General features: G+C 38.9%; 1 protein-coding gene across 15 annotated transcripts in view; it reads right to left on the bottom strand.

The window, feature by feature from the left end:
- Window positions 1-25,743, bottom strand: part of LOC131690313 (G protein alpha o subunit) — a 194,925-nt gene that overhangs the window by 126,303 nt on the left and 42,879 nt on the right. For 4 of the 15 annotated variants that reach the window (XM_058975985.1, XM_058975986.1, XM_058975993.1 and 1 more), the window contains exon 2: window positions 3,555-4,071. The exons of 8 other annotated variants lie outside the window; for them this stretch is intronic. In XM_058975985.1, coding sequence (XP_058831968.1) covers window positions 3,555-3,672 — 118 coding nt within the window. In that variant the 5' untranslated portion in view covers window positions 3,673-4,071. Of the gene's footprint in view, window positions 1-3,554; window positions 4,086-25,743 lie in introns of all 15 variants that reach the window. 3 more of the 15 variants (XM_058975988.1, XM_058975989.1, XM_058975992.1) reach the window with 1 other exon arrangement.

The following is a 25,743-nucleotide window of genomic DNA, read 5'->3' as shown; positions in this document are numbered from 1 at the left end:
TGACAAAATCGTAAAATAATGGCTAATATCATATACCGCATAGTATATTTAATGAAAGAGCCATAACGTTGAAAAGGTAACAGAACACCCAAAAAAATCGGTTGAAAAATGACAACGTAGAAAAATTTTTAATGCCGAAAGTCCTCAAAAATAGTTTTTTTTTGCTATAAATCATGGTTTAGAGGGTATATTAAAATGATCTAACGTTGTTTTGTGTTTTATTTGACCAGCCTTTAACAGATCACTCGAAAAGTACATTCTTTTTTTTTATTTTGAAGCACCGTGTTATAGATGTTGCAAAGGTGTAATATTAAACGCTTCAAATTATGCAATAATTTGCTTCTTGGAAGAATGTATATTGTTGAGCGTTTTAATTATTGCAAATTCTAGTAAAGGTGCTATGTCTCTTCATTGGAATATGGCCGAGGGATATGGGATCAAGAGAAAACGAAACACTGTGGTCGGAAAATAAAAACAGGTGGTATGTATTATTATTTTTCGTTTCAGAGTAATGGTGTTTTCAAAAATGTTGTTGTATTGCTCCTAACTTTTTAATATAGCTAGCTAGACACAAATATGGTGTCTTCGGGAAAGGGGTAGGTCTTATTGTTATAAATTTATCTTCTGAAAATGTAAACTTTGTAGGTCGTAAGCATTCCATAATAGAGTGCTTTTTGAAAATGTGATCTTCATGCTAAGTTTTACCCAAAGCATGCATGTTTTTATCTAATAGTGTATCATTACTCAGCATATTTCTCCATTAGATCTTGGAAACTAATTATAATGATATGGCTTAGATAAAAACTCGCAAAAAAACATTTTTTTAAATCATAGTATCATAAAAAGTTTTGTTTATCCCGCTCTCCTCTGGCTAAGATTTCTTCTGGAAAGAAATTTGGAGGTATTTTTAACAAATATCTATTGCATTTTTGGTAGCAGAAATTTATTGACGGTAGTCAATAAAATTAGTGAAGTACAAACAATATTGAGCATGACGACCGAACAATTCGTAGTTGCTACTCTGTGATTGACCAGAACAAGCGAAATTGCACGGAGAATAAACAAATGGGGCTTAGTAGTAGCTATCCATTCTCAATATGCACGTTTCGAGAGTTCTATATTTTGAAATGCCAATAACGGCGCCAGCCACGTCCTTACAGTCATCGGGGAAGGAAAGGAATGTTAGCGAAATACACGTTGTTATGGAGACTGTTTATACCTCTGCACCTCCACGTTTGCCACGGGAAGAATTTTTTGTTAGTACGATGGGGCAGAGTTGTGCAAACCTGGATTTACCTTGACGAGTGATACGATCTGTGCAACTCTCAAACGTGGTATTATGTGCTTATTGCTCTGGGCAAGCGTCTGCCGAAAATGTATGATAGATTTAACGTTTGTTGTTTAAATTTGGAATTATTGTTTCTTCATTCCGACGAAACACGACATTGCAAAAAACAACACAATATAATAAAAAGCAATCACCTCTAGTTGTTCGAGATATGTAATGTACTGTACCTATGTAACTGAAGATTTCGTAATACAAATATTATTTATCGTTTTATACACGGTGGTATTTATAAAGCAAATGAAATGCCAATTACTAGAACAAGATTGGAAAACGAAAAGAAACTACCCTTTCACCTTTTACGTCAATAATCAAGCTATAATATGTTTAAGCTCCTGAAGGAATATGGTTGACATGACAATGACAATAATATAGTGCATTTACTACTTCAAAGTATATGAAAGTACTCCAAACAATGAATACAAATAATTTAATTGATTTAATGTAAGCCAATGAATATGGTAGTAAAAATATGTTCTTCGTGCTGATATGACTGCCGCAAATTGGTAACTGGCTTTCGATTCCTCTCGCTGTCACTTCTCAACCCTCATACATGATTCTACAGTCATCATTTCACTCAGATAAGACCATGCGTATTCCTCACGCATATTAAATGCACGGTGGATTAGTTTCCTATTTGGTCAAATAATCATTAAACAAACAAAGAAAATAGTTTGATCAGTCCAAAAAAATGTCAGGTCGATTGGCATCAGCCCGCGAATACGTGTTCCCTTGCAATTCTGAATATAATAAAATGAAGACTACTTAATTATTTGCAATAAAATAAAATCGGAAAAATTAGTTGCATGACAAATGTGGTTCATTTTCAATGATGGCACTGTTGATGGATCACTTTATAAAAATAAGTGATATGGGACGCGGGGAGGAGAATAGCTTAGCCCCGCCCTGTGCGTTTATTGGATCTATTGCACAAGATTTAGGGTCTAAATTCGAATCAGTTATAAAAAATGTACATAATTTTAATCATAACAACACAATACCTTTTGGCAGTTGTAAAATAAATTAAGAAGTACAAGTTTGCGGAATTTGAAAACAAAAATTAATAGAAGAATATTTAGATTAATCTGAAACATAAAAATAGAACGTAATCGTTTTCTAGCACCAAATATTTAACAACCGTTTCGTAAGTGTCCGGAAATTGAATCAAAACAGCATATCAACCAAAAATCTCAGTTACATGAGCAACAAAAATTACACCAGTCGTGCAGGTTATTATTTCATGTTTATATATCGAGCCCCTTTCAATATACGATTGTCAAACGTTTATAATGAAATTTTACTAGGGCGAAATTCTAGCGGGCATTTTTTTCTACAGAAATTGCCAGTAACTTTTAAGAAACGTGCATTTTGCTCCGGGGATGCATGTTACCCCGTCCACCACTATATCCCGACCAATAAAATTTTGTTCAGGGACGAAAGCGAAGCAGAAACGGAATAACAATAAAAAATATCTTGCAGTGAGGGCGCCTGTCTATAGGGATTCCCCAGCCCCTGGCAGACATTCGAACCGGAAGCCCGAAGGTCGTGCCAAGTGGTCTATAAATACACAAAGCTCATCTGACAAAACACATGGACACCTTTGTTGGTAGGCGGACCCTGTGAGAGTTGGTTGCGGCCCCTCGGATGGTTAGCGAGGGAATGAGCATTGATTCCGATTTGCACTGTGAAACGAGCTTTCTACTCTTTCGCCTTTTATCAAATTAGTGAGTGGTGAAACGAATGACGACAGCGAGCCAAGCTGTACCATGTGGAAACATTTCCAGTCCGAGATCCGGATTCCAGCCGCGCGCGTACTGGGTTGGGATAGGTGTGGAAGATATACTCGGTTTCAGACTGGTGTGACTTGTAATTTAAACAGTTTGTCTAAATTAAGTTCGAAACTGTTTATTCTTGCACTCTTGGGTATGGCTCCATTTGAATGGAATTAGTGATGCCAAAGCGTGACGCGAGCGATTAAATTGCCCTGTAGTAAGAATCTTAGATATCTTATTTTCCTATGGAAAGCGAAATGCAATGTGGATTCGTACCAATTAGTTTTACATGACAGTCGCCTATTTCGGATGGGAACTGTTTTGTACAGATAGCGTGGAATTTATATATAGTGAAACAGGTAAAGAGTTAATAGTCGTTTAATCTATTAATTGTGATCATAATATAAAATTGTATCTATATCAGGGAATAATCTTACCGAGTAATAACAGTTTGATATCTTTCGCTGCCTGGATGCCGTCTTCTTTGAGGTTCCGTTCGATCAGGCGGCTTCGTGCTGCTGCCGCACGCTCTTCAGCCGACTGTGCGCACCCCATAATGCGGATCGCTTCCGTGCAAAACGTTGTGAACGATTTGGTTGGTTCGGCCAAATAATTTGGCCGAAATCACAGATCGTAGGAAAAGTGGCAGAAAGCACGCAACCGTTTTGCACGGTGGTGTGTTGTTTCCTTTTCCGGCCGCTGATTAAACCGGCTACGCTTTTCACTATCCTTACTTTAGGCTGGTGTGTGATTATGATATTTCGAATATAGACGTTTCACTGCACTGAGCAACTTTTCTATTGAGTTGAGCTTTTTCCTCAGTCACACTGCAGTGGAGCACTACAGTTGTTAGCCGCTTTGAGCAAAATCTCCATCACTAGACTTTCTTAGCTAGAACACTTGGCATTTTATCTCCTATACTATCCTATTTATGCCTGAAACTTCCGGATCGACCTGTAAACATCACTCTTTATGAACATTTTATAACCTGCCCGTTATACACGTAGAAGAGTTCCATTCAAAAATCCATCTATTTTTACGACAAAATGTATAGGAAACCAACACCACTTCAACCAATCTCTTCAAGCGATTTATCGCAATTTCAGAACATGTTCTCATTTGTGATCGTAGGAGGCTAGTTTTGTTCGGGCGGATTTCATGTTTTAGTTTATTCAAAATTCCTTTTATTATCGAATCGAGTACACTTAGGCAAAATGAATTATCGTATGATGCATAGCAAAGTAACAATACTATTTTGCATAAGATTAATATGTAAACATGCAACTTTTATTATTATCTTAACATTTTATCAGATAATGTATATGTCATTTGTTTTACTTTGAATACTAGCAACGTGTGATTCTAATGAACATAAGAAAAATGCATAATGATGTCTTATGAAACAACAATATCTTTTGTAGGTGTGTCTTGTCGCCTCGCTTATTATTTAATAAACTAGCATATATTTAATTCACACATAGCGGTATACTGTGGTGAACATTTTATCGACTGAGAAATGTTTGTTATGATCAACTATAAATCATACCGCACACACCAATAATATACATAAATATCCCACGCTGACATATATTCTAGTAGATCCATCAGATATTCGATACCCAAAATCATTTTTCCCCCGCAGGCACGGAATAATACAGTGCGGCAATGCCACTTTGTCGTCATCTTCATGTAAATGCTTTTATGTTTCGAGTAGCACATAGAGCGTAGTTTGTTTTTGCCATGCCAATAAAATGTCTTTTCCCCCAAATAATCCACGATGACAACAGCAAAAGATAGTGGGCTGTGATGTTTTGTTCACTGGATCGGAAAAACAAACGGAAATAATGAGGAAACCTCGGTGGCATCTTTTTCTACCATTCTAGATTCGGGATATCCATTCATGTACACAGCAACCAAAAATGCTTGTTCTAAATTTAATTGAAATGATAATAAAGTCTAAGGAGATGATCGATTTTGGTTAGTTTTGTAAATTGTCATCGCAAGACACGAACATTTTTGTTTCAGTTGTCTCAATGCTTTATTGTATTTTTCCCCAATCAAGAATATAATTACGAGAACAAAAAGAACAACGGCCGTGAACATTATTACCACCCTACTGTTGCACTACAGAGTGTATTAATGGCAATTTCGTTTTTGAATGTGCACTACACCGGTGTAGTCGGTGCTACACTCATTCAAACTTGGGTGTAATCAGTATTTATCTCTTTTTTACACTACACCGATGTAGCACAAGGAAAAAGGAAAACGCTATAAGGCATTGGTAATGTGAGCCCGGAATCGTTTGCTTGAGCCCCAAGCTGGAAGGATTCTTAGTGACAAGAGATGTGGCAATATGGTGATTAAGTCATGTCTTCGATTCAGCATCCTATTCCAATGCAGTTGACGGTAAAAATACGTCTTTAATTGATTTTTTGTGTAAGCATGCGTTAGCGTGGTAAAGACGAATTGTTTTGGAAAAAATAATTGATCCAGCAATCTTAAGCAACTCAAATCATTTATCCATCTTGACGCCTATCCTTTTGCTGGAAAAATGGTCATACCTATGCTCAAAATCGATTGCGAAGTCTCCCGAAGTAAAACGAAAACTTCGCAACCAGATTGTAGTAGATACCAAGACTACGTCGTGGAAGTAATAAAATTTACATTAATGCACCGTTATCTTCGTAAAGAAATTGTGTGAGGGAAAATAGCGAGACATACATAGTCGAGAAATCACTTTAATTAGTTTCCCCCCACGCAGAAATTGAGTACTCGAATGACCAATCGGTGTTTTGTATAAATACACAATAACCTAACGTTCCAAACTGGTTTTTATCAAAAAATTCCTTATCCTTAGATTCTTAACCCATATGAATAGAGTGGTTTCCTAGCGCTCATCAACCACCTCATTGTATTAAAGAAGACTGTGCGTGAATCGGCACTAATAATGGACTGCCCAGTAATAAAAGCAAAGTTGTAAAAGTTACCTAATGAGTTTGGGTTAGTACCGTTGTGAGTTACGAACGTATCCTTGATGGCATACCAAGGAACACCAATGACAACTAATTGACACAAAAGCCGTTGCGGACCATATTGTTTATCTCGGAATGTTTTCTGAGTTGAGTTAAGTGAGTGTGGTAATAATACGTGTAACCATGTTTCTGTGATAGTGAACATCGATGTTATTGTATAAAGCATTTGTGGGAGGTATCGTAACTACTATTACTCGATTGCTTATATTATGCATAGACCGTCAATTTGCTTCAAATATAAAGGGCGAACACAAAATTATTGCTAAACTTAAAAATAGTTTTTCCCCGTTGGACAGAAAATAACCAGATTTTGCATATTTTCTCTTTGAAGTCACATACACAAACTGTGGCGAAATCTGCACTGAGAAGCTCTATACGGGGTTGTAGGCCAGATCCGGTTGTGTTTTGGATGACGAAAAGCGCGTTAAAGCTTCATGCTAATGCCAAGAAAGGCGTTTTACATCGGAAATGGTAGGTCAGTGGAAAAATCATGTTGAAAACGAAAGTATGCAAGGAGCTCTGATGGTTACTTTGATGGCTTTGCCAGGAGTAACCTCATCATAGCACCCCCTCCCCCTAAATGCTGACTACACCACTGGTAAGTATAGATCGAACAATGGTAACAGATTTCGAATTTATCTTAACCCATCTATTCATCTTACTCATTTGAACACAATAGCTAGAACAACGCCACTATCCCTGTTCAAAGAGTCGGATGAAAGGAATATCGATTCAACTTTTCGCTTCTCTTCAGCATGAGTTTCTCATATTTTTACGACACTTGTTATTATACTGCTCAATGTTAGGAACGCAGCAAAGATATTAATACATACTGGTTTAAGCGTAATCCATTGAGGATAGGGTGAATAATCACAGAAATACATTTGGCACCTTGACAAGTGTGACTGAAGGAGGCACAAACACCCATTATGAAACACGATCCATCGTATATAATCATCGCAGATTAAAAACAACAACCAGTAGTGATGCAAAACCAGCCGACTGCGACGGTGTAATAGAATGCTGTTCGCTAACGGCGATGATAGCATCGTATGCGTTATTTTTATTAAAATAAGGTTAACTGCAAGATAGACAGCACTTTTTCCAGGATTTTCGAAATCAGCTGCTTATATATTCTGTCCGTTTGACAAAATTTATGTTTACCTTCTAGTAGAGCACTTTATAATCCAATGTAAACAATAGAGTGGTCAATTTTTTTTGTCGGAGCGCGCCTACCGTATTTTTAAAGATATAAGCAAAAGCAAAGTACTTAAGTTTTTTCTTTCATTAAAATTCCAGCCGGAGCCACTCGCATAAACGACTTGAAAATATTGCGATTTTCACAGTTTAAGTGAATTATCAATGTTTTATTTCGGTAAAATATATCGAAAAAGTTGTAATTTTTCAACCAGACCTAAAAATTACCTTTTCAGCCATTTTTTCAACTTTGTATTTTCACTATTGGTAGAATATATTGGATAGGGTGTAGCGTGTTGTTTATTTTGAGGATCACTGCCCCAGCATAATCGTTCGTTTCGCTGAAAAAACATCGTCGAAAATGACAACGTTAAAGGATCTGACACAGCGTACCTCTGACAACGTTACTAAACAGCATTGATCAATTTACGAATAAGTTGATACTGTAAAGGAAGATACTTGGGGAAACTTCATTCGCTGAATCTCCAAGTAACTTGGATAAGGTCATGCCTAAAACAAAATCACTCATAGTAGCAGCGTACTAAGAGGCTTGTCCGCTTCGAGTTATGCATGCTTCTAGAGGAACGCAGGGATGCGTTGGAGGTATTTAAGTTGGCTCGCAATGTATGCCATTAATGCGCTTCGGTCCTCTGGTTGGAAAAGCCTCGGCACCAATCTATCTAGTCTAAACGAGACTAGTGGATTAAACAGGTTACTTTCGAAGTCGAAAGACTTTCATGTCAGTTCGATTGAGTACAACAAATGCATTAATGATGGATTCCAAACGGTATTGTTACGCTAATAATGGACAGCGTTTCAACTTTCCCCCTGTTTCAACCTCAGCTCGGTTCCCTCTATTCAAAGCAGATACAATATCACGAAAAATGGAAGTGTATCGAATAATGAACCGAAATGCAGTGAAGATTCGATTTTGTCAGCCTCTAATTTTGTAGGCACCCGATTTGATATTCATAGACATTAAATGGCCTGATGTAAACATTTATTCCGCAGGGTTGTTTCATTCATCAACTACGACAGGTTTAAATTTAAAAGAGTTATTATAGAAGCTTGAAATGAAAATATAATAGAATGACACAATCATTTGTTACGTTTAAAGTCGTATACCTGATACAACTTGCCAATCAATACAGTTACATCAACGTTGGTTATATTACATCGCAACGTAAAGTTTGATGGTCTCAAGCGGACGAGTCAAAACAAAAACTTCATGGAATGAACTCTTCCTTGACAATTTTATTTTTAAATTTTCACTAAATAAGCTAAAATATTTTACTAGCAAGAATGAAAGTAAAATAGGATATTACGATAAATGATTTCAGTTTCAAATGCCAACTTTCAGTTCAATCCGCCCCAACCATGATTCAAATTCAAAGCCTCCCACAATCATTAACTTTCAAGTTGGCGGGATTTTCATAACAAAACCGTACATCTTTATTTCAAATTGATGCTTTTTCATTCACCAACCAAAGTTGTTATCTGTTGACATGTTTTGCGGTTTTCAAGCTTACATGACCAGTAAGACGTATGTTCAGAATATTTTAGCTTGAAAAACCTAGTCAATACCCCAGTAGAGAGATATTCACAGGGTCAATGAAATTGAGAATGAATGGAAAATGATTGAACAGCTCGCCTGTTTAAATGGAAGATGCAAACGAACAACTGCGAAGTGAACATAGTAAGGCATGATTTGAGATTTGTTCCTCCTTCAAATTCAAAACAACCTGTTGAAAATTTGCAGCCCTGGCTACGATATTGTCACCCTAGAATATCTCTGATAAATACATGTGATGGCGTTTGTTCGGAAACTTAGAGCACGAGATCGACACCAGCACATACAAGAATTCAAATACGTTCTTTAAGAACAGAATTAAGGATTGAAAGACAATGTTCAATCTAGTATATTTCGTTAGTATTGCATTATTCTTGTCATCGTGAGTAAAGTTGGCGAAAAAAAATCTACTGCAACAAAACGCCGCGCTCATTGACTTTGCTCAATACGACCGAGTTTCAGTGAAGTGGAAAACCTTCTAATGGTGAAAAAACAGCTAAGGCTTACGGAAGTCGCGTACCTTCAGTATCTTCATTTTCGCAATGCAGTATTGCAACACGTTTCTCAAGCCGAGCGTTTCGTTTTACTGAACGACTTAAAACACGTGGTTGTAAGTGACAACGTTGGAATTAAGATTCCTGTGTATATATATGTTAAGCTGCACGACCTGTCACCTCGTAATCCTCCTTGAGAAATGCACGTTGCAATACGGAGAAAAAGAATCCATTAAGCCCGATACTTAGCGAAACTTTTTCCCGGGTACGGCGTAGTTCTGTGCTGAAGATATGGCTCGAAAGACCTTTTCCCTCTACTTTGCTATAAAACTCAAAACTCTGTACAATTAAACAATCTACGCTATGCACTCATGAGAAGCAAACTCCTACATGCAAAAACTGTAATCAAACAGCACATCATGGGCAACCTTGCGCGGAAGATGCAGAGGAAAATGTATCTTAACCGTTTATCAACTCATTTACGGCAAACCAACGAAAAACGGATTTTTCAATACCATTTTTTTTTGGTTCAGTGTATTCCTACCGATTAGTTGTTTACATTAATCGCTCCAACTATTTTTACTTTTTGACGAGATTTGCGAAGTTTTTATCGTTGTTTGTCGCGTTAATCGACTGAGAATTTTGTTTTTAACATTGTGATTGTGCAGTGTGAAAGTGTCTCCTGTTTGCTTTTGTGTAGGGAAAAAAAACCAGCGAAGAACGCAATTGAGTGAACTACTGTGACTTAACCAAAACTTTCCATTGAACGCAGCGCCATCTATATTTCATTGTTCGCATTCTCAGATCGGCACGCATTATGGCAAGTGCATGCGATCACTGCGCGAAACCTGTCAAATCGGATGATGACTTTATCGAATGTATGGGTTTTTGCTAAAGTGTGGTACATATGCAATGTGGGAAACAACTTAACAAGCCGTTTTTGAAAAAAACTTGCGTAAAACCCAAGTTTATTTTGGATTGCAATGAATGTGTCAAGCTGATGAAGTTTGCTCGCTTTCGCGACATCGTTTCTTCACTTGGATGTGTTATCGCTGCTATCGCTGGAAAAACGGATGACGTCTGTGCTGAACTAAAGGCCGAGTTATCCAAAAATAACCAGCAAATTTCGCGCCTCGCTAGAAAGGTTTCAACATCTACTCCAGTCCGGCCAAACTCCGGTACCTCTCGACCACCTCAGAAACGTCGTCGCGAGGATGGCCCTGATCCGAGCAATATTCTTGTTGGTGGTCGAAAGCTAGTCGATAATAGCAAAATTGTTACAATTTCACCTCCCGCGCCGCTGCTCTGGATGTATCTTTCCCGCTTTCATCCTAGCGTTAGCAAAGAGACTGTCGAAAAAATGTCTAAAGAAGGACCAAATTGCAACGAGGAGATAACGGTTATTCCGCTTGTTAAAAAAGGCATAGACGTCAATACTTTGAACTTCATAACTTCATAAGTTGGAATTCACCCAAAGTACCGTGATGCAGTTCTTAACCCTGACACATGGCCGCAAGGCATACTGTTCAGGGAATTTGAAGGCAGCCGTACCCAGAACATTTGGAGCCCGCCGACTGATTTTCCACCGCCTCCAGAAGAAGCATGTACTTCTTTAATGCAACCCGGCCCATCAATGGTCATGCTCCGCAACGATTGGCCATGCCACTATATCAAGCTACACCGCCCTTGTGAAGAAGTATCGATGCCGATTGCATATTGGGATGCAACGCAGTTGGTACTATGGAAGCCCTCGATCCCCCCCCCGCTACAGCCGAGCCCTTGCCGCCAGCGTTCAGCAGTCGTCCCGGTCCTGTATGTGTGGGTGGAGAAAGAGTCTTCCAAGCCGCCTTTCTCGGCAAGTATTATACAAATTGTAACGATACAATGGTTGAACCGATTCACGCTTCTAGCTCATCGTACGACTCTCGCCGTAAGCTGCTACCACCCCGTTCCTGCTCTCCGCATTCCGCCATCGGGTTTCAACGCATACTGGGACGCACCGCAGTTGGCACTATGGAAGCCCTCGATCCCCCCGCCACAGTCGAGCACTTGGAGCCAGCGATCATCAGTCGTTCCGGTCCTGTGTGTGGGATGGGTGAAAGGGTCTTCCAACCTGCCGCAAATGGCAAGTATACATCTGTTCCGAACACTTCAAGCGCTGATGCATTCTTCGCTTCCAGTTTTTTGCCGTTTGCTCCGACATCTTGTTATCAGATGCCAACCATTTCTCGCAGTTGATTCGGGATACCTCACCACTGTCGACCAAGCGACCGTGAACCGTTTCGATACTGTTCTTGGGATTGACGAAAGGATCTTCCTACACGGCAATATGGCTTCGCTCTTTGCTGTACCTGATCCGTCCTCCAACAACATCGAGGTTTACTACCAGAATGTTGGTGGCTTAAATTCATCAACGGACAGCTATTTGCTCGCGACCACGGGCTGCTGTTACGACGTTATCGCCTTGACCGAGACGTGGCTCGACAACCGTACTCTGTCTCGTCAGGACTTTGGTTCTACATTCGATGTCTACCGCTGTGACCGCAATGCCCTCAACAGCCACAAGACATCAGGCGGTGGTGTGCTTATCGCCGTTCGCCGTGGTATAAAAGCCCGAGTGATCAACGATGACCGGTGGGCGAGCTCCGAGCAAGTGTGGATATCAGTGAAACTTGCTGATCGCAATCTGTTCCTGTGTGTTGTGTATTTTCCACCTGACAGAATTCGTGATTCCAGCCTGATCGATGTACATCTTTCCTCCGTTTCTTTTATCGCCTCGATCGCCGCCCCGTCTGATGATATTGTTATACTGGGCGACTTCAACTTACCTGGCTTGTCGTGGTGCCAGGCAAGTAATCGTTTTCTACGATTGGATACCGAAAAATTTGCGCTTATTAACAATGCCAGTTGTATTTTGGACAACTACAGCAGTACAACTCTTCAGCAAATTAATAATGTTACCAACGAGAATGGACGCACATTGGACCTCTGCTTTGTAAGTGCCCGGGACTACGCTCCGTACTGCTGCACTGCACCGACTCCTTTAGTCAAGCAGGTGCGTCATCATTCCCCACTACATCTTGTATTCGCTGGTAACCTAGGAGTGAATTTTAAATACGTCTCAAGCTCTATCGTTCACGATTTTAAAAACGCTGACTACGACAGCATCGCTGTTGGATATAAACTGGGACGAAAATCTTAACAATGACGACGCGAACGAAGCAGCGATGACGTTTTCTAGTATTCTTAACTATCTTATCGACCGCCATGTGCCTAAGCAAACAATTAGTACCGATGAACACCCTCCCTGGCAATCTACCGTCCTTAGATGTTTAAAATCTGCCAAACGAGCTGCATTTAAAAAATTCTCGAATCATAAGACACTTGCATTACGAAATCACTACTTTCAACTCAACCACGAATACAAACAACAAAGCAGACGCGCCTTATTTAGACTCCAGCGAAACGTTCAGCGTCAACTGAAATCCAAACCCAAGTCGTTCTGGAAGTATGTTAACGAGCAGCGAAAAGAATCCGGTTTACCATCTTGTATGTTGTTTAATGGAGTTTTAGGAACTGACACTAAAGAAATTTGCCAACTGTTCTCCGACAAATTTTCAAGCGTTTTTTTTCCAACGAGCGCCTGCCACCACAACAAGTCGCTGCCGCCTCCAATTTAACTCCTTCTCTAGGACGAACCATCAACCGAATTTGTGCCGATAATGCTGCCATTCTTGCAGCAAATGCCAAACTGAAAGCATCTTGTTCCCCGGGTCCAGATGGTGTTCCCTCGATTTTTGTCAAAAAGTGTATCAGCGGGCTGCTTGAACCACATCGGCGAGTCTTCGAGCTATCACTCACTACTGGTACATTCCCTTCCTGCTGGAAAGTAGCGCACATGTTCCCAGTTCATAAAAAAGGAAACAAATCGAACATTGACAATTATCGGGGAATCTCGTGTATAAGTGCCATATCAAAACTGTTCGAGCTGGTTGTGTTAGATCCTATTTTCTTTCACTGCAATCACTACATTGCAGATGACCAACACGGTTTCATGCCTAGACGATCGACAACAACAAACCTGCTCTCGTTCACAACATTTGTAATGGATGGATTCGCTGACGGATTGCAAACCGATGCTATTTACATGGATCTATCTGCGGCATTCGACAAAATCAACCATGATATCGCAATAGCGAAGCTGGACAAACTCGGCATTCATGGACAACTTCTGCGCTGGTTTCGTTCCTACCTCGATGGAAGGCAACTCCAAATCAGCATTAAGGACTGTCTATCTGCACCATTCTTCGCTACATCCGGCATACCACAAGGAAGCCATCTCGGTCCAGTAATATTCCTCCTCTACTTTAATGACGTCAATTTCACATTACAAGGACCCCGCCTTTCTTTCGCCGACGACATGAAAATTTTTCAACAAATACGGGATAAAACCGATGCCGAGCTTCTTCAGAGGAAACTGGACAGCTTTAGTACGTGGCGTGATCTAAACAGAATGGTTTTAAACCCGAGCAAATGCTCAATCGATTCGTTCACGCGGAAACGCCATCCGACACATTTCTTCGGCTCGAGTATTCCAAGACACTCTCACATCAAAGATTTCGGAGTCATCATGGATTCGGCACTAACATTCAAATCACATACTTCATACATCGTGGATAAGGCATCACGACAGCTTGGGTTCATCTTCCGAATAGCGAAAAACTTCAGGGACATATATTGTCTTAAATCGCATTACTGTGCGTTGGTCCGCCCAACGTTAGAATATTGTTCAGATGTTTGGAAGCCGTACTACCAGAACGGGATTGACAGAATCGAGGCTGTTCAACGCAGGTTCATACGCTTCGCCCTTCGGCATCTCCCATGGCGAAACAGATTTCAGCTGCCGGGCTATGAAAACCGTCGCCAGCTAATACACCTCGATACACTCAGCATTCGGAGGGACTGCTCTCGAGCCTTGTTCGTCTCGGACTTACTCTCTGCCAGAGTGGATTGCCCTACAATCCTCGGACGTCTGGATCTTCAAGCCCGCGTTCGAGTTCTACGTAATAACTCTCTTCTGCAAGTTCCGTCCAGGAGAACCAACTGTGGTTGCCATAGCGCCATAGCCATAGCGACGACCTTTGACTTCAACCGGACGCGGAATGCCATAAAAGCGAAAATGTTGGCAATTTTAAAATGTAATTGGTTTAAGAAACCACCATTGGGGCCAAGGGGCCTGTTGGTGAAGGTAATAAACATAAACATAAACTACAAGCGGTTTTGCCCAAATTTGTGGCAGCTGTTAAGACCATAATGACGACCGCAAAAGAAGTACCCGGTACTCCCAAATTAACTGTGAGCAAAATCGGAAGGCACGGCTTCAACGACGATAACATGGGCTGGAAAAACTAAATGTTTGTTTGTATTTTTGTATATAAAATATTTGTTTGCATTTTTAATTTGTAGATATTGTAAACATATAAAAGGTCCACGACTCCGTTAAGCTGTAGCTATGAGCCGTATCAAATAAACGAATTAAAAAAAAATAGAGAATATGTTTTCACTTGGTAGGGCTATGTTTTAGAAGTTAAGCCAAATAACTTTAGATAAAGGACAAAAGCAATCAAAATGCCTTCAGATTCGGCCTATTAATCGATACTGGGCAATAGTGGAGAATGTCCACTAAAAGACTCCAAAAAATTGGGCTGTGGCACATATGGTAGGCGACACAATCATTGAAGCGGCCACACCTACTGTGCAGCGTACAAAAATATGTAGACGATGATTCCGAATTATACGGCAATTACACTGTGCTACAGTGATTTTGTACTTTTCAAGTGACCGAATGCAGCACAAAACAATTTTTCGGGACTTTCATCAAGCAACCAAAAGTTCATATAATACGTTTTATGTTCTAATAGCGGCTTAAGCAGCTCTCCATTAAAGCTTAAGTTGCTTGAAAGTTCGCTAAGAACTTTATGTGAACTTTAAAGTGTGCTCTTTAAGTATAATCCGAACTTCTGGTTGCCTGGGTCGGCGCTAAAAAATTTTTTTGTGAGAAAATCCTGAAAAATAGTTTTTTATATACATAAATCAAGATTTTGACGAAATCTTTAACAGACCACTTTAAAAGTACATTCATTTTTCATTTTGTAGCACCGTGTTATTCATTTAATAAAGGATCGAACCAATGAATCATTTTCAGCCTTCAATAGGGAAGAAACGAGGACAACCGTATCGTCCGTATTTATTTAAAGAGTGTTAGTTAAATTATTGCGAGTGGCGTGGCTAAGAAGTTCAACTACTTTGGTCCTACTTTGGTCCTAACATCTTGGGATAGGACAAAGATAATTCTATCTTGTGCTCACTAATTAGTTAAAGCACCATTACTCGCTCCCCGATGTCCGACGTGTCCGGAAGTTAATGAAAAGTTCTCAATGAAAAATTTGAAGATTCTTGAAGGAATAATATAATTAATAATATTAATTTAATCTTGTCTTCAAGTTCAATCTCATACACCAAAGGCTCAGACGATTGCTGGAATAAAACGTCATTTTTATGTAATTTGAAAGAAAAATATTTGAATAACTTATTTTCGATACAGTTCCTAATTAACTTTGATATACACTCAGGTTTTTTTCACGCGGTTTTTTTTGCGCGGTATTTTTTTATGCGTATTTTGAAATTTATGCGGTTTTCATTTACGTGGATTTTGAAATTTACGCGGTTTTCATTTACGCGTTTTTTGAAATTAACGCGGTTCTATTTACGCGGATTTTTTTTATTTACGCGGTATCCATTAACGTGGTTCCTATTAACGCGGATTCTTAAATTTACACGGTCTTCATTTACGCGGATTTTGAAATTTACGCGGTTTTCATTTACGCGGCCTGTATCCCCCGCGTAAAAAAAACCTGAGTGTATTGAAGCGGTAACGATCGAAACGGAAGTACAATCAAAACACTGAAAACGATATGATGTAAATAGATCTGATTCAGGCACAGATCTATTTTGGCTGTTTGGTCAACAATAGATCTGTGCCTGAATCGGATGTATTTTCACCATACCGCTTTCGATGGTTTACTAAATTTGTATACTTCTTGTCAAAATCGCACCCTCACTGTATAGCGGATAATGTAACGTAGACATTGATTTTTAGTTAAATTACTCTCTATGTCGTGACAATCTATGCGAAAGATCTGAGATTACAGAACGATACTTGCACAATCACACCCGAGCATCATTTGACCTTGAGGTAGAGCGAGATTCTGAACTGAATAAGTAAGGTACGAATCTATTCTCTGCACTGTGCGAGTAATCTAATGAGAATAGAGCAGCTCGGACACGGAACAGCACACCGGCTAAAGGGACGGTTGGTGGATGATCGAGACCTTTTATCTCATTATGGAATCAGAGGCCAAATGTAATATAATCGCTTTCCCACTTTATCTACCCTCGTCTAGTTACAGGGCAAAAAGTTTACAACCTTGATCAAACACTCACTTCCACGTAGACAGGTTTTCACTAACACAATCGTAAGCACTCAAATACAGTCGCCCTGTCGGCATAATACAGTCAGCAATTCATTTAGGCAATAGGCGGATTGTAAGCTTTAATTTTAAACATTAACAAAGAAATTATAACGTATGTACCCTCGCTAACACTGATCCGATTTTTGTTCTTGCACATGATAGGTCTATTAGTTTGATTTTCATGTAATGTATATTCATGTCAAAACAATGGTTAACGATGTGGTGGAGCGAGACAGAATGATTCTATTGTTACAACTTCTTTTCACAGCACATAATGGTCCAATAAGCGCATAGATGCTATTGCTTTACAAAATAAGAAATCAAAATTTGCCCACAATTGTCTTTTCATTGTTCAACGAATCGCACTACACTAGACCTGTCTGTAATCTGTTGATAATCATGGAGCCACATGGTATTCAGTAGTAGATGTTTCTGCTAGGTCAGAGCTGGTGCTGTGAGAGGATGGTCTTACAAACTGGCAAACCACCCATCGTTAAACAGGAGGAGTGGATGAACTTTCACCAAAACTAATGCGAAGCGCGATTTTTTTGCCGGGAGCACTATTATAATGAATGCTCTTCATGTAGGTGTAGGATGTACATATAGCACAATGAGAAAAGATGGGTCTCGTAAAACGAACGAGCAACCCCCAAGCCAGTGTTCACTGTTTACACCGTAAATTCCGTGCCAGCACTTGTCACGGTATGGGCGCGTGGAGAAACCTCAAATAATGGGAAGTGATTCATCAGTGGTTCGCTCAGCGTGCGTTCCCGACATTTTGGGGCCGTAAACGAACAGTGCAGCCAGATCGGTGCTTATATGTACGTGAATAGATGGTTGTGTGACAATGAGTATAATTCCATATTTGCTCATTATAACGGTTCATGACCTGTTCAGCAGGCATTGTAAGGGCAGTGAAGTTTATTTACACGAAATTTGAGACGAGTTCGATGCGCTATTTATGGTGATTGATATGTAGGATAATCTGACTATTTTCACCCTATAATGGAGGGTACCGGATGTTAATTATTCGGTAGATCATTCCTAGGAAGCAGTATTAAAGTTGTGAGAGAATAGCTCGTCCAAATTTTCCTAATATATACAAAATATTGTTCTTCTGTCATCGAAACCATCTTTGTGCAACCAGCATCGTTGGCATGGAAATCAAGACAGTAATGAAAAATTATTTTGTTTCAAGAATGAAGTGCTATATCCGTCGAGATAGTACTGATGACTGCATCGTATACAAAAAATATATACTATATAAATATGTTTTTGAACTAATCGAAGATTATCGCAAGTGTCCATAATAATTATTGTTTTATAGCTATAAAACCTCTCAACATCAATGTATAAAGTAAAGGTTAAGAAAAATGTATAAAACAAAGGCTGGAAAAACGAAAACATCAATATATAAAGCAAAGGCTGTTTTCATCAATTATAAGGAATCGGTTCAAATAAAATCTTTGTAGAGTTCAAAGAAATTCAGAGAACAAAATTATTTTTATTCAACAACAAAGAATTTCAGCGAATAATAAATTCTCCGAATCCGTGCAAAATAACAGATAGGAGCCACATCCCTCTCTGCCTCTGTCGTGTAGTTATTTGTAGATCTATAAAAAAGACTCCATCCGTAGTGGAGCCCCGTGGCACTGTGTATCAAAACAAGCTAAAAATAACCATATTTTCCAGGTTGCTCTTGCTTCGTCGAATCAGAACGACAAGCAACAATGAAAATAATACACCGGCCGTTGCACCAGTTGGTGATAATTGATTTTTCCAGCGCCGTTTCCAGCAGGTATGTAAGCACCGTGCAGTGATGCTTATCAATTGGGGGAAATTAGAACGCCGCCGGGCCGATCGCGATGGAGCACAGAGTAGACAGGAGTAATGTTTACTATACACACATGTATAGACCGGTGCCAACTACCTGTAGATAAAGGTGTGTCAAGTTTTTTTGTAGGTGGACCTAATGTCGAAATAAGACAATCATTTCGTATTTGTTAACGTGACAGATATTAAAATAAACTGCTATTGAAAATGGAAATTAAATTCAATATAGATATAATACGGAACCAGGAAAACTTCATTGTGAGTTAGCCTTCAAAATGTCTAAGTGAATTCAATAAAATGGAGATATTTATTTGTTATGTTCTTCGGTCGTGCAAATATATTAGGTATATCATCACCAACCACAAAAAATCTGTTCGTATTTTCATGATTTTCGTATCACGATGTCGTATTAAATAATTGTTATGAAAATCACACTAAAATCAAAATGTCGGTATTGAAAAAAGTAACAATCTAATTACAGCTCCCGTGAAAGCTATTTTCCATCTGAAATTCATTATAATAATAATTAAAAACTTTTAACTGATTCCAAACTCGTGACTCTAGTTCACTTTATTTTTGAAACTTTCGTTTTGCTCTATTCTTCATATTGAATGACTTGAATAGAATTTATTTAAAAATATTATATACTGTGGTGACCCGATTTTAGCAGTCCACGGTGAAATTTAAGCTAACAGTATTGCGAATTTTACCCTCAAATAATAATTTTGTCACACGAAAATATGCTCACACCGTATCTACCATAGTTTGGTTCTAGCAGTGGCTTACAAAAACAACATATTACGCCCTCTGTAGGATTGTGCAGAAAATAATCGGTTTGTTTATTTGCTGTCCTCCGTGCAGTTTAACGTGTGAATATTTATTTTTCTGCTTTCAAAATGTGCACGAAAGTCTATCTATAGACGGAACAGGCAATATCAGGTCAATGACACTTGTATATACTTATTCTGTTCTCTCTTTAAAAAAAACAAAACTTTCAAAATATTCGAGACATGAGATCATAACCATTTCTTATTTTTGTATAAATTTTTGTAAAGGAGTCCTGCAGTCGAAAAATTAGTACTAAAACGATACAATGCATTCCTCTTTAGGGGCCTCTTGAAGCATTCGATAAGTTTCTGTTGCATCCTTTCCACACCGAACACAAAACTTGGTCAAACACCTTTGTTAAAGCGAACGCTCCATCGCGCCGCTCATGACACAATCGAAAAACTACCTACGAAGACATGATTTAACGGGTGTTAAAAATAAGAATGATTTCAATACCTAGTGGTCCGCGAGCGTGTTGTACGGTTTTACGAAACGCATGGTCATCGTGGAAAAAAGTTTACGGTAGACCACTTTCGAGACGAAAACGTGCCCGTGAGTACAGTTTACCGGATCCTGGCACCCCTAAGCGTGGAGCGGAAGGCCAGTAGTGGCCGTCTGGCGAAGATAATGACGAAGAAGAAGAAAAAGACAGCGTTGAAAAAGCTGTTCGACAACAAGGACGGAACGAGTTTGCGTAACGCCGGCCGAAAATATCACTGCTCCATTACCTGGATTCACCAAACCCTCAATATGGAGGACATCATCTGTCGGAAGAAAACTCGGTCCCCCAAGTACACTGACGAGCAGAAAGCGATCGTGAAATCGCAGCGCTGGTGGATAACGAAGAACTACCGCGGGACGTCGTTCGTGCTGGACGACGAAATTTACTTTCCGCTCTCGAAGACTCACTTTCCAGTAAATGACAGCTACTATTCCAGCGACAAGTCGGCCATACCCCCGAAGTAAAGTTTCAGCATTAATTTGAAAAAAAATTATGCTGTACATCGCCATATCGGACAGAGGGATTTCAAGGCCGTGGTTTTGCCATCAATCAATAAGTGTACTAGGAGAAGTGTCTTGAGAAAATTCTTCTGCCGTTCTCCATGCGGATGGAAAGTACGTTTTCATGAGTTTACTGTCGATTCTTTTTGTCAGAGCACATTTCTTTAGTTTCCGGATCTCCCGATCCCCTTTTTTCTTTCATATTATCGTGATATTTTAGTCACGAGTATTGATTTATGTTAATGATTTCAGGATCTTAGCCAAAATTTTTAATATTTTTGAGACTACACACCAAAAAATAATGAAATTTAAACGACATGTAAACCAATACGAATGTAAACATACAAAGCTTGAATCAAAAATTTGATTGAAAATTACGTTAAAATCAATGCACTAAATTGGAGCATCAAAAAGCATACAATTTTACGCTTTTATTCGTGTAATATTACATGTCATTCGTTTTACAGCAATATTGGAATATTGAATTTCATTGGTTTTCCGTTGAATGAAACTGTAATTTTCAATCAACTGTAAAATTATAATATAATTCGTTGAAGAAAGCACGACAAGTCGTATGTATTTGTAGTGGAACTTAATTTTATATTTATATTCATGCTCCAAATATGTGCATGAAGATAAACTTAAAATTACAATTTTTTTTTCTGTGTAGTAATGTGATTTAGGTTCATGATTTCAGGATCTAGGAAATAATTTTCTTAATTTATATGCACGTTATCGTGATATTATACTCTTGAGCTTAATATCGAATTTGACACGTGGGGACTCATATTCATATCAGCAGTTTAATCATGATATTCGTAATTTAACTTTACGTTTTTGCGATGGGATAATTTTGATAGAGATGCCGCACCTTTCTAAAAATCAATCCTGCATCAAAGTAAACCATGCAATATGTGATGAAATCATTTTTAGTGAGTAGGGCAACTGTGTCCTAATTCATCATAGCTCCTGTATTCATCTCACCATTTGAGTACAGTAGTTAGAGTAGTGTCTACTATCTCTATTCAACGCATTAGGCCATACTTACTCGACTTTTTGTTTCGCTCAAACGCGAGTATTTTACATTTTCCAAAGCAAATTTTATATGCTACTGCTTCTCAGGAACGAAGCAAAGAGTTACAATCGAAATAGTGTGACATCCTGACTAATGAGAGGGCTCGTCTACCCTATCTAAAATACACTGAAAGAGTTTTTGTCATGAAAAACAATTATAATTCATATTTAAAATTAAATCATCAGCTTGGCAACTAAAAAGTGAAATAGAATGAATAACCAACTTAATCCACCTAGCAGTGGGATGAGACTTTTCTTACACATATCACTGTTGGATCATTCATTATCAATAACACGAACAAAATAAAAAATGAAGCAAAAAATGCAAAACGATGGGTCTTCAAATTCATAATATGAGTACAATGATTAATATAAATCAAATTAATAAAATACATAAATCAAATTAGATCAAATGAAGCAAACGAATCAAATGAATCAAATGAATTAAGTGAATTAAATGAATCAAATGAATCAAATGAATCAAATGAATCAAATGAATCAAATGAATCAAATGAATCAAATGAATCAAATGAATCAAATGAATCAAATGAATCAAATGAATCAAATGAATCAAATGAATCAAATGAATCAAATGAATCAAATGAATCAAATGAATCAAATGAGTGAAAAAGATAAAATGATTGGAATGGAACGTTCAATTTGTTTTGGAATTCAAAGTTGTCTTTTTGGTCACATATTCCGAAAAAAAATTTGTGCGGTATGCGTAGATACGCGCAATTCGAAATAGTAAAGTGAGACAATGTCACATGTGCTTTCAAGCTCTTTAAACAGATAGCGACAGAGAGAATGCGATTCGTATATGGGGCAGGTAGATATTTCAAAGTTTTCATTTTCATTGAAGTAAATAGTGTGAAGCTATGCTATGACAATAGCACAAAAGTCGTTCATTTGATTATAATGCAGTCTCTTTCCCGTCATCCTTATAGCTTGCATATTATTTCATTCGGAATTTTCGTTCAGGAAATATGGATAAATGGAATCAGGAATCAGAATATATTGGCTCAAATGGCACGTTCCCCGTACATAGTCGGGGATTTGTGCCTTGCCGTGTGTTTCATCATTTCCTGAGCGGAAGGAAAGGACAAGGAGGTGTGGGGAAGTAAAATTGGAAGGGTGGGAAAAATAACAGCACAAAACAAAAATAAACAACAGGTAAGTTAAACTCACAAGTAGTTCAACTTGCCTGCGAATAAGCCTAAAGCTCTTTACCACATTGGACAAGAAACTTTAGTATGTCTCTGAGTCTATATAAGGACGGCTGAAGACCCGAAATCGCAATTGCGCTACCGCTGGACAGTTGCATATCAGATGATATGAGGTTCCGTAATCGGATTCACAAAGATCACATGAAAAAGACTCAGCGCGCTGAATAGTTGCCATGTGATAATTGAGTTTGCAGTGGCCGGTTAAAGCCCTGGTCAGCATGCCGCAGTGGAGCTTTGAAAAATGCAAGAGATTTTTCGAAACCACTGGGCATGGTTGTTCTAGAAACGCCTTTGTTTGGCGACACGTTTGTAGATTTCTCCAATAATTGCGGTGCTCGGACGAAGCCCAGGACCGTATTTTTTCCCTTATCCAACTTGTCGAAATTGGCAGCGCGGGCTCAGGACCAACGAAGTCAATCGCTGAACCTGCCCTGGCCAATTCGTCAGCCCATTCATTTCCAGTAATACCGCAATGTCCGGGCACCCAGACAAGGTAGATAGTGTTGACAATGCTTAGTTCTTCGATTTGGGTTCGGCACGCGATCACTAGCTTGGACCGGGATTTGTCTGAGCTAAGGGCCTTGATTGCAGCCTGACTATCGGAGCAGAAGTTTATAACTCTGCCGGATAAACTCAGTTGAAGGGCCGATTGCACCCCGCACATAATCGCAAAGATTTCTGCTTGGAATACAGTACAGTATCTACCTAGTGAGTGAGATTGTTCCAATCTCATTTCACGACAGTAGACACCAGCACCAGCACGTCCCTCCATCAGAGAACCGTCAGTGTAGCAAACCACTTGCGTTTGTTGTTGTCTTTCCATAAAGCCAGACAACCACTCCTCTCGAGAGGGAATCTTCACATGGAATGTCCTGTAAGGAAAACTACAAGTGAGTGTAATATCGCTGGGAGCAAGAATATCTTCACCCCATGTAACCATTTGTGACCACAATCGTGTATGACTGGTAGCAAGATCAACATGATTACTGTTCCAAAGCCCAGTAACCTGCAGTCTGTATGCACATGATAGTGCTTCTTGTTTTAAGTGTATGTGTAATGGTTTGATGTTTAGAAGTGCCTCAAGAGCAGCAGTCGGAGTCGTGGTGAAAGCACCAGTCAACGCCGTGAGCGCCATTCTTTGCAGATGGTTTAGCTTTGACTGGACTGTCACCACCTCTCCCCTCTGCCACCACACAAGGCATCCGTATGACAGTATTGGACGTACAATTGTCGTGTAAATCCAATAGATGTATTTAGGTTTGAGACCCCAGGTCTTTCCGAAAGTTCGTCTGCACTGCCCGAAGGCCATGCACGCTTTCTTGACTCTGAACTCAATGTGAGCAGACCAATTCAGTTTAGAATCCAATATGACTCCAACGTATTTGACTTGATCTGCACACAGCAGCTCAGAATCAAAGAACTGCAAGGGACGAACCCCGGTTGTTATTCGCTTCTTCGTGAAAAGAACCATTGAAGTTTTGCTTGGGTTAACTGATAGTTTAACTTGTCGACACCACTGTTCGACAGCTCTTAATGCCTGTTGCATTAAGTCAAAGATTGTTCCGATGCAAAATCCAGTAATTAGTATTTGGTAATCGTCAGCAAACCCGTAGGTTGGAAATCCAAGCTCATTGAGTTTCTTCAACAAGCCGTCAGCTACTAAGTTCCATAACAAAGGTGACAGAACGCCGCCCTGAGGACAACCGCAAATACTCAACTTCCGTATCTCAGCCTGTCGCAGTGACGAGCAAAGTATGCGGTTACTAAGCATTGCGTTTATCCAACCTGAGATACATGCAGGTATCCCATGACCGTGCGTAGCTTCCAGAATAGACTGGAAGGACACATTGTCAAAAGCACCCTCAATATCTAGAAATACACCCAAGCTAGATTGCTTGAGCGAGAAGGCCTTCTCAATGTTGCACTGAAAGCCATTCGATGAAGAAAATAACAAAACAAATTTTTGTTTTCCTAGTTAGTTGATTTCAACAGAAAAATGAATAACGTAACTAAATTTTCTCTTAATTTTGAGAGATTCTCAAATAATAGTTATTGAAAATTATTATTGATTTTGATTCAAGACGCACATCATACGAAATGACAGCAAGTAGCTAAGATGCACACCTTACTGAAATACATCAAGGTAGCGACAGCAACTATGTTCATACACGCTGGGCATAACGGTTAAGCACGTAGGTAGTTGTCTCAGCTTGGAAAGCTTGTTTTATCCTGGACGCAACTACCTGAACCAGTGCACAAAAAAAAACAGAAATTCAACTGACCTCATTTTGGTTTTACCTAGTTTTTCTTTAAAAACATTTCAATAAAGGGATGATTTTTATTGACATTTTTTTCAATACATGTGCACTGAAAATTGAAAGTATTGTCGAAAATTGTCAAAATCATTCTATTTCGGATTTAGTCGATTATATAGTAACATTTCAATTAATAACCAATGTAATATATAATATGATAATTATTTTTCATCGTTTGAGATTCCAAACTAGATGTGGAATAAGTATGAAGTTTTTTTTGTAGTGCTGGATAGTGTTTGTGACTAAATAGAAAAAAATATACCTTTATTCTAAAATTCAAATCAATCAATTTCCAACAATCCTTAAATACCTTTGGCTATTTCGTCTCATTTAAGATTGCAGTTTATAAAAAGATAACATTATGAGAAACATAACTCTGTATTATATTTACGTGTGAATTACTGAAATACGGAATTTTTCAACAATTTAATTCCATACCTTTCATCCGTCGGTCGGTGAAACAAAACGTTTGAAATATCCTATGTTGTATTTTACGATGAAGCAGTTTAATTCAACAATGAGA

Source organism: Topomyia yanbarensis, chromosome 3 (assembly GCF_030247195.1).
Source record: "Topomyia yanbarensis strain Yona2022 chromosome 3, ASM3024719v1, whole genome shotgun sequence".
NCBI lineage: Eukaryota > Metazoa > Arthropoda > Insecta > Diptera > Culicidae > Topomyia > Topomyia yanbarensis.
Note: the sequence above shows the minus strand (reverse complement) of the source record. Positions and strands in the feature narration are given on the sequence as shown.